A 15,156-nucleotide genomic window follows, 5' to 3' on the forward strand; every position below is an offset into this window, starting at 1 on the left:
CTCTGAGAAAGGTTGTTTCCCCAGGTAGGGATTTTCCCCTGAAGATAGGGAGGGAATAAAACCCCTTAAACTAAGTGCCAGGCGGGTAATTAATCACTTTAACTATGAACAATCATGCTTAAGCTACATAATCTTTACTCCCTGGAATGGAGATAAGAAACGCCCTAACCTTTGGAATAGAGATTGATAGGATTGGAATCAACTGGTATAAATATCGATGTAACAAGACAACAGGACACAGAACCTAGACACACAACCTACACAGAACCTAGAGACAGAAGAACTTCGCTGGCGAGAACATGGCAAAAGATCCTGGACAGAAACTGGACACAGAACCTAGACACAGAACCTAGAGAGAACATGGCTAAAGATCCTGGACAGAAACTGGCCACAGAACCTAGACACAGAACCTAGCAAGAGAACCTGGCTACAGAACCTGGATAGAACACAGCAAGAGAACCTGACTAGAATCTGGTGACTGAACCTGGCTGGAGAACCTGGACAGAACCTGGCTGGAGAACCTAGCGAGGGAACATGGCTACAGAACCTGGTTGGAGAACCTAGCCAGAACCTGGCTGAAGAACCTGGCTACAGAATCTGGTGACCGAACCTGGCTAGGGAACCTGGGGAACCTGGCTGGAGAACCTAGCAAGAGAACATGGACACAGAACCTGGCTGGAGATCCTAACCAGAACTTCGCTGGAGATCCTGACCAGAACTTGGCTAGAGATCCTGGCTAGGCTGCTGATCAACTGAACGCTGTTTCCGTGTCATTCCTTCTTCGCCGACTCCATCCTCACCTTTGGGGAACCCCTGGACCTGCTGGGGTCGGACCCCAGCAGTTTCTCTTTCTGAGAATTCATTATCCTACATAATAAAAGGCTAATATGAAAATCAGTCGAACAGCAGAATAACTGATTGCTGTGATGTGCACTGACCACCAGGGGGCAGATGCTCAACGCAGGAGCTGCCCCCGGATGGTCAGTGCACTTCCACAGGGGGAATGCTGCTCAGCCAGAAGTCAGGCTCACAGCTGGCAAGCACAGCACCAGTGGCAGGAGCCTCTCCCGCCTCCATGGCAGCACTAAGGATGTCCGAGGGCTTTTCTTGTTATTTTTCTAATTCTTTAAGTTGTCGAGTTAAATCATTTTATTATTAATTTTTCTTGTGTTATGAGGTAGGCCTGTAGTGCTATAAACTTCCCTCTCAAGATTGCTTTTGCTGTGTCCCTGAGATTTTGGGTTGTTGTGTGTTCATTTTCCTTTGTTTCCAGGAAGTTTTTTATTTCTTTCTTGATCTCATTGGTAACCCATTCATCTATACTAATAATAGAGGAATATGCAAATTGGCCAGGACGCCCTCACATAACGACCTATCAGAATGGGGGTAGGGCTGCAGCAGAGTCCAAGAAGGGTGTGGAGAGGAAGGGAGAGCAGATAGGCAGTTAGGGGGATCAGGCCAGGAGGGGAGTGCAGATAGGCAGTTAGGGGGATCAGGCCAGGAGGAGAGAGCAGATAGACAGAGGATCAGGCCAGGAGGGGAGAACAGATAGGCAGGAGGATCAGGCCAGCAGCGGAGAGCAGATAGGCAGTTAGAAGGATCAGGCCAGGAGGGGAGAGCAGTTAGGCAGAGGGATCAGGCCAGGAGGGGAGAGTAGTTAGAGAGATCAGGCCAGCAGGGGAAAGCATTTAGGGCCATCAGGCCAGCAGGGGAGCAGTTAGGGGCATCAGGCAGGCAGGCAGGCAGGTGAGCGGTTAGGAGCCAGTGTTTCTGGATTGCAAGAGGGATCCTGGATTGGTGAGGGTGCAGGCTGGGCTGAGGGGTCCTCCCCCATGCACAAATTTAGTGCACCAGGCCTCTAGTTGTTTAATAACATGCTATTTAGCCTCCAAGTGTTCGAAAGTTTTTGAGTATTTTTACCCTAGTTGATTTCTAATTTTATTCCATTGTGATCTGAGAAGATGCTTGATATGATTTCAATCTTCTTGAATTTGGAGAGACTTGTTTTGTGACCTAATATGTGGCCTATCATTGAGAATGACCCTTGGGTACTTGAGAAGAATGTATATTCTGCAGCTTTGGGGTGCAATGCTCTATAAATGCCAATTAAATCCATCTGATCCAGTGTGTCATTTAGAGTCACTGTTTTCTTGTTAATTTTTTGTCTGGATGATCTATCCAGTGAAATCAGGGGGTGTTAAAGTCACCTACTATGACTTCATTGCTGTCAACCTCTCCCTTAAAGTCCCCTAGAACAGCGGTTCTCAACCTGTGGGTCACGGCCCCTTTGGGGGTCGAACGACCCTTTCACAGGGGTCGCCTAAGACCATCGGAAAACACATATATAATTACATATTGTTTTTGTGATTAATCCCTATGCTTTAATTATGTTCAATGTGTAACAATGAAAATACATCCTGCATATCAGATATTTACATTACAATTCATAACTAGCAAAATTACAGTTATGAAGTAGCAACGAAAATAATTTTATGGTTGGGGGTCACCACAACATGAGGAACTGTATTAAAGGGTCGCGGCATTAGGAAGGTTGAGAACCACTGCTCTAGGGTTTTTTTTTACATATTTAGGTACTCCTATATGGGGTGCATATATGTTTACCAGGGTTATAGCCTCTTTTTGGATTGATCCCTTTAGTACTATGTAGCGGCCTTTGTTGTCTCTTGTGATGGCCTTTATTTTTAAAAAAATATATTTTATTGATTTTTTACAGAGAGGAAGGGAGAGGGATAGTTAAAACATCGATGAGTGAGAAACATCGATCAGCTGCCTCTTACACACCCCCTACTGGGGATGTGCTCGCAACCAAGGTACATGCCCTTGACTGGAATCAAACCTGGGACCTCTCAGTCTGCAATTCAATGCTCTATCCATTGAGCCAAACCGGCTAGGGCGATGGCCTTCATTTTGAAGTCTATTTTGTCATATATGAGTATTGCTACCCCAGTGTTTTTTTTTTTCCATTTCTATTTCCATGGAAAATTTTTTTCCACCCTTCACTCTCATCCTATGTGAGTCCTTTGTTCTTAGGTGGATCTCTTGTAGACAGCATATAATTGGGTCATGTTTTTGTATCGTTCAGCTACCCTATGTCTTTTGATTGGAGCATTTAATCCATTTACATTTAAGGTTATTATTGATAGGTACATTTTAAAAATACATATTTTTTTCTTTATTGATTAAGGTATTACATATGTGTCCTTATCCACCTATTTCTCCCCACCTCACCCCCGACTCATGCCCTCAGCCCCCTAGTGTATGTGTCCATTGGTTATGCTTATATGCATGCATGTAAGTCCTTGGTTGATCTCTCCCCTTCTCCCCACCCTCCCCGTTTGATGGTCTGATCAATGATTCTCTGTCTCTGGATCTGTTTTTGTTCATCAGTTTATGTTGTTCATCATATTCCACAAATGAGTGAGATCATGTGATATTTATCTTTCTCTGACTGGCTTGTTTCGCTTCTCATAATGCTCTCCAGGTCCATCCATGCTGTAACAAATGATAGGAGTTCCTTCCTCTTTAAAGCAGTGTAGTATTCCATTGTGTAGATGTACCACAGTTTTTTAATCCACTCATCTGCTGATGGGCGCTTAGGTTGTTTCCAAATCTTAGCTATTGTAAATTGTTCTGCCAGGAACATAGGGGTGCATATATACTTTCAAAAAAATATATTTTTTATTGATTTCAGAGTGAAAGGGAGAGGGAAGGAGAGATAGAAACACCAATGATGAGAGAGAATCAATGATTGGTTGCCTCCTGCATGCCCCTCTTTGAGGATCAAGCCCGCAACTGGGCATGTGCCCTGACCAGGAATCGAACCATGACCTCCAGGTTCATAGGTTGACGTGCAAACACTGAGTGATGCTAGCCAAGCGATAGGTATTTATTTATTGCCATTTTAATTCTGTATGCCTCTGTTTCTCTCTGTTTCTTCTCATTACAGCAGTACCTTTAACATTTCTTGCAGTGCTGATTTGGTGGTGATAAACTCCTTTAGCCTTTTCTTTTTTAAAAAAAAATCTGGGAAGCTCTTTATTTTACCATCTTCTTTGAATGTTAGCCTTGCTGGGCATAGCAAGCTTAGTTTTAGATCCTTGCTTTTCATTACCATGAATACTTCATTCCATTCCCTTCTGGCCTGTAGAGTCTCTGATGAGAAATCAGCTGACAGCTTTATGGGAGCTCCTTTGTAGGTAACAAAATGCTACAAAATGCTCTTGCCGCCTTTAGATTCTCTCTTTGTCTTTATTTATTTTTTAAAATATATTTTATTGATTTTTTGCAGAGAGGAAGGAAGAGAGTTAGAGAGTTAGAAACATCGATGAGAGAGAAACATCGATCAGCTGCCTCCTGCACATCTCCTACTGGGGATGTGCCCGCAACCAAGGTACATGCCCTTGACCTGAAACGAACCCGGGACCTTTCAGTCCGCAGGCCGACGCTCTATCCACTGAGCCAAATCGGTTTCGGCCTCTCTTTGTCTTTAATGTTTGGCATTTTAATTATGATGTGTCTGGGTGTGAGCCTATATGGGTTCTTCTTACTTGGGACTTTCTGTGCCTCCTGGACTTGTGTGACTTTTTCCTTCACGAGGTTAGGGAAGTTTTCTGCCATTATTTCCTCAAACCCCTTCTCTATCCCTTGCTCACTTTCCTCTAATTCTGGCACTCCAATTATGCAAATATTGTTAGATTTCATGTTGTCCAGCAGCTCCCTAAAGCTGTCGCCTGTATTTTTGTTTTGTTTTTAAATATATTTTTATTGATTTCAGAGAGGAAGGGAGAGGGAGAGAGAGAAACATCAATGATGAGAGAGAATCATTGATTGGCTGTCTCCTACACAACCACCACTGGGGTTCAAGCCCACAACCCAGGCATGTGCCCTGACTGAGAATCTAACTGTGCACTCCTGCTTCATAGTTTAATGCTCAACCACTGAGTCATGCCGGCTAAGCTGTACTGGTTTTTAATTGTTTTTTTCTTTTTGGTTCTCTAATTGAGTGATTTTTTTCTGCCCTGTCTTCTAATTCACTGATCCAAACCTTGGCTTCCCCTAATCTGCTGAGTATTCCTTCCAATTTGTTCTTTATTAGTGTTATGTCATTATTTCTGACTGGTCTTTTTTCATAGTCACTATATCTTTTCACATGCTGTTGAGCATCTTTGCCATCATTATTCTGAACTCTATCCTATATAATAAAAGCCTAATATGCAAATCGACAGAACGGTGGAATGACTAGCAGAACGACTGGTTGCTATGATGTGTACTGACCACTAGGGGGCAGACACTCAACACAGGAGCTGCCCCCAGCCTTCAGGCCCCAGGCCAGCCAAGGTGGGTGTGAATGGGCATGCCCCGATTGCCCTGCCAGTCGCCCCACAGAGGGAGGAGACAGGCAGCATTGGGGGGGTGGGGCCAGTGAGTGGGCAGCACCAGGCCGGCCAAGGAAGGTGTGAGTGGGGGGGCCCTGACCACCCGCTGGTTAGCCCACAGATCGGCCCTGACCACCAGCCAGGCTTAGGGACCCTACCTGTGCATTAATTTCGTGCACCGGGCCTCTAGTATCAGATAAATTTCTTATCTCCATTTTGTTTAGCTCTTCTGGAGAATTCTCTTGTTCTTTCATTTTGGGGTTGTTTTTTATCTCCCCATTTTGGCTTCCTGTTTGGGTTTGTGTCTATGTATTAGGTAGATCTACAACTCCCAGCCTCTACTGCAGGACAATGTCAGACGCTGTTTCTGACTGGCCCTGAGTACCCCGTTTGGGGCTACCAGCAAACTGAAGCTAGTGGGTCCCTCTGCTGTGGCTGAGTGCCTTTGGAAAGGACCAAGATGTACACCTGGGTCTGCTTTTCCTAGCCCCGGGCCCAGAAAGAGGTCAGGCAAAGACTCAAAGCCTCCAGAGTTCCGCCTCTACCTGCAGTGTGATTGTTATCAGCCTTGATTAGCCTCGAGTATGGACCACAGGATACTAGAGGTCTTTCAGCAGGGTGTGATAACTGCCTTCCCCCAGGCCAAAACTGCCTGGATAGCAAAGGTCCCCAGAGAATGATGTCCTCCGCAGTGTGAGGGAATGACTCAGCACAGGAAACTGGGGTGGCTGCCATCCAAGCTCCTATCCCAAAGCCCCCAAACCTGGACTCTCCTCACACAGCTTCAGTCTACTCTGCCCTCCCTCTGCCAGAACCCAAAGTGAGTGGCTGCACACAAAATTTTGTGCATTGGTCCCTTAAGACGGTGCCTGCATTTCCAGTAATCTCTGGCTGACAGACAGCAACACTGCTGCTTTTCACAGCCAGGTGTTATGTGGGCACCTTTCTCAGTTCTGGTGCTCTGGGCTGGGGGGTCCAGCTTGGAGTTTAGACCCCAGAGTTCTCAGTGGGAACCCCCACAGCTAAGATATCCCTCCAGACCTTCAGCTGTTGTCTGTGGGAGCCCAGCCAGCCCTCTAGCACCTACACCCTTCCTACCAGTCTCTGTGCCGTCTCCACTTTCCACCCTTGGTTATCAGGGTTCTCTCCAGCTGGTCTTCAGTTGACTTTTCAGGGTATATTTTCTGTATTTTGGTTGTATTTCCAGTTTCATCCTGGAAGAGTGTCAGTGTAGCTTCCACTTACTCCACTGCCATTTTTGATCAGAGCCTTTTATGTGAGTTATATTTGCCATTAAAATGTTTATACATTAAAGAAATATGTAGTGAGTGTGGTACCATGTACATGATTCTATGTGACAGGGATTCTGCCTTCCAGTAGGGGAGCTAAGATATACACAGACAGTTAAAACATCAATTAGTGAGCAGTAAGAGTCATAGAAGAGAGATACCAATCAAATCAGAGATGTTCAAGGAATACCTTTAGAATGAAGTGACATTTGAGTGGAACCTTGGGAAATGTGTCTAAAACCATTCTAGAGCACCACAACCAATCATTCGTAATTGTTCTTTCTACTGTGTGGGGCAAAAGTAGGTTTATAATTGTTTGTATGGAAAATACTATAATAATCCCATATAATGAGAAGGTAATATGCAAATTGACCATCACATCATCACAGATAGCAGCGCCCGCAGCGGGGGCAGGGCTGACCACTCTGCGCACCTGCCACTGGAATCCCCTAAGCCCCGCTAGGGGCCTCGGGTCCTCTTGCGCCCCCCACTGACTGAGGCTCAGGCAAGCCGCAGATGGTGGTGGCTGCTGCCCAGGGCCAGCCCAAGGTGCAGGCAAGCCTCAGATGACAGCTGCCCAACCGCCCAGGGCCGGCCTGAGGCACAGGCAAGCTGCCGACAGTGGCTGCCCAGCCACCCAGGGCCGCCCAAGGCTCAGGTAACCAGGGCCGGCCGAGGCTTGCGCTGCCAGCAGTGGCAGCAGCAGAGGCGTGATGGGGGCGTCGCCTTCCCCTGATCGCCAGGTCGCCTCCCACCCCTGAGGGCTCCCGGACTGTGAGAGGGGGCAGGCTGGCCTGAGGGACCCACACACACACCCGTCCAGTGCATGAATTTTCATGCACCGAGCCTCTAGTTAATAAATAATAATACAAGTATAAACTCTGTGTTTCGCATACTCATCACTGTAAACCTACTTTGGTTCCACCCTGTAGTATTCCAGTGTTCTGGATAAGACCCCTGCATATTCTGGTGGAAGAAATAACTGTTGGAGAAGATTGAGCCTCAGAAACATTCCCAAGACAATGATAATGTATGACATAATTGATTATGCAGAGTCTAGAGTAGTTTCAAGACGTCTGCGAAAAGAAATGAAGTACTTATTACAGAGACCACGAACAGAAGAGATGCATCAAAACCAGCTGCGGATTATTACCCAAGCTAGGTAAAAGTGACCCCTCACTAGGATTATGATACTAGAGACATTTCTGAAAATGTTTATATTCTGCCAAATAGTTCACAGAATGTAATAACAGGGTTCAGGCAGATTGCTCAAAATTTATGCAACTTTGTAAACATAGCACCAACAAAAAGGACAATTGCTACCTGGGGAGGTAACTTGTATCACCAGACAGGCAGTTTAGGATGGCCAGAGGCCACCACAGCAAATATAAAAATGTAGGGTAGAGATGCTGGCAACTCTTTAATTAGAGTAAGCAGTGGATATCGAGAGAGTGCAGATAGAAGTGGAGCCTTGGGCCAGAGTGGTTGCCTTTTAAGTGGACATGAGAGTGAGTGCAACTTGCCAAGAGCCGAGAGCCACCCAAGGTGGGGAGTAGGGTGGAGGACAGTAAGGGTGGACTGTGGGGGTGGGGTGCCTCCCTGGGGAGAGAGCTCTAGTGCAGGTGCTAACTGTTGTTTTTATAAATACATCTAGAAGGGCTCCCATTGCCCATGCTGCACAGAGCTCAGGACTTTTTCCTTTCTGCTGAAGGTTATAATTCTGCTCTTGCTACTCTGCCTCGCCTTGCTGAAGATAAATTGCATATAAATCACAGTGACATTATTCCCTTCTTTACCAATAGCATGTGAGCCAATTCACATTATAGAAATGCATGTTGTAGCGAAATGGACTGTATTATGATATGAACAACATGAACAGAATATGCCTACTCCAATTATATCTTTTTTTCCTTCCATTACCAAGTCTCACCTAACCCATCTTGTTTACAGATTAAGCTTTCTTTCTTAAGAAAAAGATAATAAGACTGAAGAGGACCTATTGGTAGTCCATTTTCACACTGTCATATTTGAAATGAAAAATACTCCTTTAGTACCTGAAGAAAACACTGGTGACCCATTGTCACACAAACATGCTGGGTTTTGTTGTTTTGTGGGGTGTTTTTTTTTTTTTTCAGTAGAGATGAGTGGTGCTGACCCAATAACATAATTTAGCCCATTTATTTTTATGATCAAGACTATACATTTGCCAGACAGATGGCCTGGTGTAGGGCACAGTCTGTCATCATAAAATAGATTTCCTCTCACTCATCCGTGTAAGCACTGAATACAGAACTTAACCCTATTACCACCAATGTGAAATGAATGATGTAATTTTCTCTGCCACCATATATAACCCTAGACTCCTAGCTGTTTGGACTCATGCTACTGATTATCCAAGAATGAGTTGCTTTAAAGAACCAAATAAGTAGCCAAATTCTAAATCAATTAAAGAGGGGAAAGGACTTTCTTAAAGGTTTTTTCAAATGTAGTCTGTTTGGGATCTCCCAGAAGCAAACAATGAGACAAGGATTTGAGTATGAGTAGTTTATTAGGCGGGGGGGGGGGGGGGGGGTTATCCCAGGAACTACTGATAAGAGGGGGGTAGAGAAGTGAAATGGGGAAGGGCAGGCAGCCAAAACAGTGTGTGTTAGCAAGCAAGCTACCACTGTGGGTAACGAGCTGAATCTCTCCTGGGAATGTCTGAGCCTGTACAGAACATGCAACTCAAGTTATCCCACAGGGGGCAAAGGAGTTGGGATATTTGTACACCAATGGCCATTAGTCATTGGTTAAGGATTGCTTAGGAGAGGCGGTATTAATTCTCAGGCAGTTTCCCCGAACATGGCTTCTTGTTTTCACGAGAAAGCTCGCAGGCTGAGTGAGATCAGTGCTAGCAGCTGGAAGTTGGGGCTGTGTGCCCTGCAGTGGTAAAGCCAGGGGACTACGGGCATAGTACAAACTATGTCTGAGCCCAACACTGATTTTAAAAGTTTGTGTGTGTTTTCTCAGCTATTATGAAATTTAATACTTTTTTGTGTTAGTATACAGTTAAAAAAAATATTCAAATGGCTACTACACAGTATTTTCCAGGAAAACTGATTTTCAATTGATAATCACGTTTTATAATTTTTATCATTATCATCAATGTCATTGTGGCAGATAAAGAACTGTGCTATGTAACTCAAGTAGAAATGATAACTTTGGCCTAAAAATATATATGCAGTATTGCTGCAAATACTGAGATGTATGATATATTTGCTAGAAGATGCTTTAATAAAATTTGGAACTTGCTGTATGTTTAACTTTTCTTTTGTACAATTTTTCTGCCTGCAATACAAATATTTCCAAGGTACTTACCTCTGTTGAGTAGCCAACGTTTATATCGGCCCTTCCAAAAGCAAGTTCACTTTAAACATCTGGGTCGTCGATCCAAGCAAGCGAAAATGAAAAATGAAAAAATGAAAAAAGCTTATGAGAAGGAGAAAAAAGCAAGCACTTCTGTGAAGACTGTAAGTTTAACTTGTACTGAATTCATTGTTTTGGGCAATATTCAAACTGCAAGTAATTCTACTTCTACGAGTAGAATTTTTCTAATCTACATGTTCAAGGCTGAAAACCCTTTGTTATATCCTTTGGATAGTATAAAGCTACATTTCTCTTGGTAACACATATTTTTGAAATTCTTAAACCTGATTAATACCAGTCGTTCAGGATTCACATCAGCATGAGCTGGCAAAAAAACCCAAAAACCCTCTATATATTGACACTGATGAGTCAGCACATCTTTAATGGTGCTTTTCTCAGAGTGGAAGTCATTTCTATATGAACTTCTTAAAAGCTATAGTGTGACTCTAATGAACAAAATAAACTGATGAACAAAATAGAAACAGAGGCGTGCATACATGGAACAGACTGACAGCTGTCAGAGGGGGGAGGGGTGTGGGGACTGGGTGAAAGAAGGTGAAGAGATTAGCCAAAGAACATACATGCATAGCCCATAGATACAGACACCAGTGTGGTGTTGGCCGGAGGGAAGAGGGTCAGGGGCTTGGTGGAGGGGCTAGGTGGGGGTTGGGGGTGAGGAAGTGATAGGGACATCTGTATTAGTGTTATCAATAAAAATAAAGTTAAAAAAGCTATACTGCCCAGCCAGTATGGCTCAGTGGTTGACCATAGACCTATGAACCAGGAGGTCACAGTTCGATTCCCGGACAGGGCATATGCCCGGGTTGCAGGCTCCATTCCCAGTGTGGGACATGCAAGAGGCAGCCGATCAGTGATTCTCTCTCTTCATTGATGTTTCTCTCTACCTCTCCATTCCTCTCTGAAATCAATAAAACATATTTTAAAAATATAAAAGCTATACTGTGTAAATTCTGCCTCAATATACTCCTACATCATAGGAATATTTATAATGCACATGTATTCATGTATTGCTTTGCAATTCTTTAATATGTTATACATTTATTGAGATGAGGCTAAGTACAAAAAGTCAATTATAAAAACAAAGTAATAAAAAGCAAATACACTTTCTGCTTTCATTTATAATTCTACCTAGGAACCTCAGACAGACAGACCAGATATAAAGCAACACCGAAGGGTTGTCTTCTCTGCTCCAAGTTTTGAAATTGTGAAATATAGAGTACCCCTGTCAGATGACAATTTGGAAGACAAAAGTGAACCATTTTTCTGGAGTCAAAAATTGTATGTTCATCGTTATCCACCATTTTAATGCACACCTAATTGGAAAAAAAACTAAGTGATTTAATAAATTGCTTGTCTGTCTATAAATGATGAATATGAATACCAAAGGGAAAAAATATAAACAAGGCCTCAGTATGCTCTCTGAACCAAATGTGCGACAGATTTTTAAGTCCTTCTTGTATTACCATGGGTGCAAATATTTTTTACTGGCAGAAGTTTAAGCTGAATAAATTATTTCAACTAGATGCCCTCAAACTAACAATATACAATTTTGTTCAAGAAATGGTGCATATATGAATCCCTAGCACTTTTATTCAATTTTGACTTTCCTTCATTTTTAAAAATATCTGAACAGGCCATGCTTAGCATAAATATTGGAATTCACAGAATAAAAGGCTGCTAGGGAGTCAGCCTTCAGTGTCTTTTTTTCAGTAGCATTTTGTTTTTACAGAACAGCTTGTGATTGACCTTTTCTCAATTATAATAAAATTAATAATGCATTTGTTGCTACAGTCAGTGTGACATAGCATACCTAATCATTATTGAGCATTGCAAGCAGTTGGGACAGAATGTTGCATCTGCTTTCATGTTGCACTTTGGATATTTTTCAAGTATGAAGACTATTTTCAGTAGTATTTATCAATTTCCTTTTGAATTGATGAATTCTCATGCCTGATATAGTGTGAAGTATTGAGCTTTTGTGATCGAGGTTATTGGATTATCTCCAACCTTACCAGAGGCTGTGATAATTAAACAAAGGGCATTATTTATTTAACTTTAAAAATACAATATTTTATTTTGTTTAACATTTAAAATGTGGAGGTTGATTGCTGCTTTAACTCAGGCAAAGCAGCCTATAAATGGATCTCATTCTCTGCTAAAACACTCTCTTAAATGATAAAGAATATTGGAGTAAATGTGTATGATTCCCACTAGAATATATTTAACACAAATGTGTACTCTTTTGGGGGGGAGTTCATTTATTAAAGCTGGGGACAGCCCTAACCGTTTTGGCTCAGTGGATAGAGCGTCGGCCTGCGGACTGAAGGGTCCCAGGTTCAAGTCTGGTCAAGGGCATGTACCTAGGTTGTGGGCACATCCCCAGTAGGGAGTGTGCAGGAGGCAGCTGATCGATGTTTCTCTCTCATCGATGTTTCTAACTCTCTATTCCTCTCCCTTCCTCTCTGTAAAAAATCAATAAAATATATTTTTAAAAAAGCTGGGGACAGTGAAACAAGGGAGGGCTTAGCATAGAAAAAGCAAAGGAGACCCTCAGCAGGGTTGCTTTGGCTCACTGGGAAGTCAGAGAAAAGGGGGCCTTGGAGACAGGTTCAGGGGTTTAGCCCAGGAGGAGCTGCTGCCACCCATTGCTCCCCTGGTTGCAAGTCTTGTAGAGACCCTTAGGGTTTAGGAGATGCATGCCTGTGGAGGAAGAATAGAGGGGAAGGGAAAGGCGCAGGCGTGCTCCCAGGAGGGAGAGCACTAAACATGTACTTTTCAATATTAATATATTCTCATTTGCTCTCCAAAAATGGGACAGATAATCCCCTTGTTTTCAGAGTTTGTACTGGACACTGGTTCAATAGAAAACACATACTTACCTCATGAATCATGTTTATTCTCATCTGTTAAATTATGAAACAGTTCCTATTTCAATCAAATGCATATCAGATTCAGTCAACCCATAGTATGTGCAAAAACAAAGCTAAGGGAGATTTAGGGTAACAAGATGAAGGAAAAGGACAAAAGAAGGACAGGCTCTTTACGTTTAAGGGCAGCCACTTCTCGTATTAGCTATGACTTTGTCCTGTCATAATGCCTAGCTGCAAGGGAGGCTAGGAAATGTACTCTCGTTTTGGGCAGTTGTGTACCATACTAAAATTCAGTTGTTATAAAAGAAAGTGATAATCGATATTAAGACATAACTAGCATAAAAAAAAGACATAACTACCATCAACGTCTTCTATTGATTCTTTTAACTCACATTAAACAATATAACCACATCATAGAATATCCTTTTAAAGTAGAATCACACATAATCTCATCTCTCAACAATACAACAATTGTTTTAATTTGCTTATATCTTTCTAATCTGTCTAAATGCACACATATTTTCACATGATTATAATCATAAGTAACATACAAAGGTGGGCAAAAGTAGGTTTACAGTTGTGAGTACACAAAGATAAGCAAAAGAAAGAAAATTTTATGAAGAGTTTATTCTTGTATTATTTATTAATTATTGGGTTTGTTTTTTTAATCTTCACCCAAGGATATTTTTCCATTGGTTTTTAGAGAGAGTGGAAGAGAGAGGGAAAGACAGAGATAAATATCGATGCAAAAGAAACATCGATTGGTTGCCTCCTGCACGTGCCCCGACCAGGGTCCGGGCCAGGGAGGAGCCTGCAACCTCAGTATGTGCCCTTGACCGGAATCAAACCCGGGACCCTTCGGTCCGCAGGCAACACTCTATCCACTGAGCCAAACCAGCTAGGGCAATTATTGTATTATTTATTTGTATTACAACTGTAGTCCTCCTCTTGCCCACCCCTGTAGATTTAAATTTTTCACCTAATATTGTATCTTAAACATAGTCCATTTAAAAAATAACTTTAATGGCCACATGATAGCCTATTGGGTTGATGAGGCATAATTTATGTAACCATACCCATATCATTGGATATTTCAGTGATTCTAATTTTTCACTATTGTAGGTAATTAACACTAGAGTAAACATCTTCATACACAGTTTTCTTTCTTTCACTTATCTTCCTGTTGTTTATTTTTAACCTAATTGCACTGTAATCAGAGAACATGATTTGTATGATGCTGATTCTGGGAAATTTGTTGAGACTGGCTTTCTAGCCAAGTATATGTTCAGTTTGGATAAATACTTTTTGCACTCTTTTTTTTTTTTAAATATATTTTATTGATTTTTTACAGAGAGGAAGGGAGAGAGATAGAGAGTTAGAAACATTGATCAGCTGCCTCCTGCACATCTCCCACTGGGGATGTGCCTGCAACCCAGGTACATGCCCTTGACTGGAATCGAACCCGGGACCTTTCAGTCCGCAAGCCGATGCTCTATCCACTGAGCCAAACCGGTTTTGGCACTTTTTGCACTCTTAAGGAAGAAAAGAAAGAAAGCATCCAGTATAGAAAAAGAAAAATGTACATTGTCTGCCATTGGATACAAGATTCTATACTTGTCTTTTCTTCAGCCAATGAGGTTTATCCAAGGTGCAATTATTACTAATTGAAAACTTTTTCCAATACATGTCCTTTTTTTGATCAAGCTTGTTAATTGTATTGTTTATATTTTCTAGTGCTACTAATTTGGGGGCTGTGTGACATCAATTACTGGGAAGGGTATATGTTAAATTCTACTACGGCAGTGGACTTGTCAGTTTCTCCTAAAATTCTGTCAGTTTTTGCTGTTTGTTATTTGAAGATATCATTAGGTACATACATAATTTCAGAATTAGCATTTCTTCCTGGTGATTTGGATCTGTTATCTTTATGTAGCTACTCTCCTTATTCCTAATCATGCATTTTGCCTTGAAGATTTTTTTATCCATTATGAGCAAAGCTATTCCAGCTTTCTTCTGGTTAGCATCCGCCTGGTATATCGTTTTGCATTTTTCTTATTTTCAACCTTTTCATGTGTCAGAGACTGGCTGAGTGCTCACTAATTCCATTTCCTCTTCCTGGGAACACAGGCCTACATTTCCCAGCTCTTTCTGCAGTTGCGTTGGGACCACCAGAAG

The 15,156-nt window shown here is 42.4% G+C and overlaps 1 protein-coding gene across 1 annotated transcript in view; it reads left to right on the forward strand.

Annotated features, from left to right (window-relative positions):
* The window catches only part of LOC308512138 (uncharacterized protein CXorf58), a 40,644-nt gene extending 29,171 nt beyond the window's left edge, over positions 1-11,473 (forward strand). The window contains exons 7-9 of the mRNA XM_081081966.1: positions 7,618-7,847; positions 10,035-10,194; positions 11,244-11,473. Coding sequence (XP_080938092.1) covers positions 7,618-7,847; positions 10,035-10,194; positions 11,244-11,417 — 564 coding nt within the window. The 3' untranslated portion in view covers positions 11,418-11,473. The remainder of the gene's footprint in view (positions 1-7,617; positions 7,848-10,034; positions 10,195-11,243) is intronic.
* The last annotated feature ends 3,683 nt before the right edge of the window (positions 11,474-15,156 follow it).

This window comes from Myotis nattereri (assembly GCF_964212035.1).
Source record: "Myotis nattereri genome assembly, chromosome: X".
In the NCBI taxonomy this organism is placed as follows: Eukaryota; Metazoa; Chordata; class Mammalia; order Chiroptera; family Vespertilionidae; genus Myotis; species Myotis nattereri.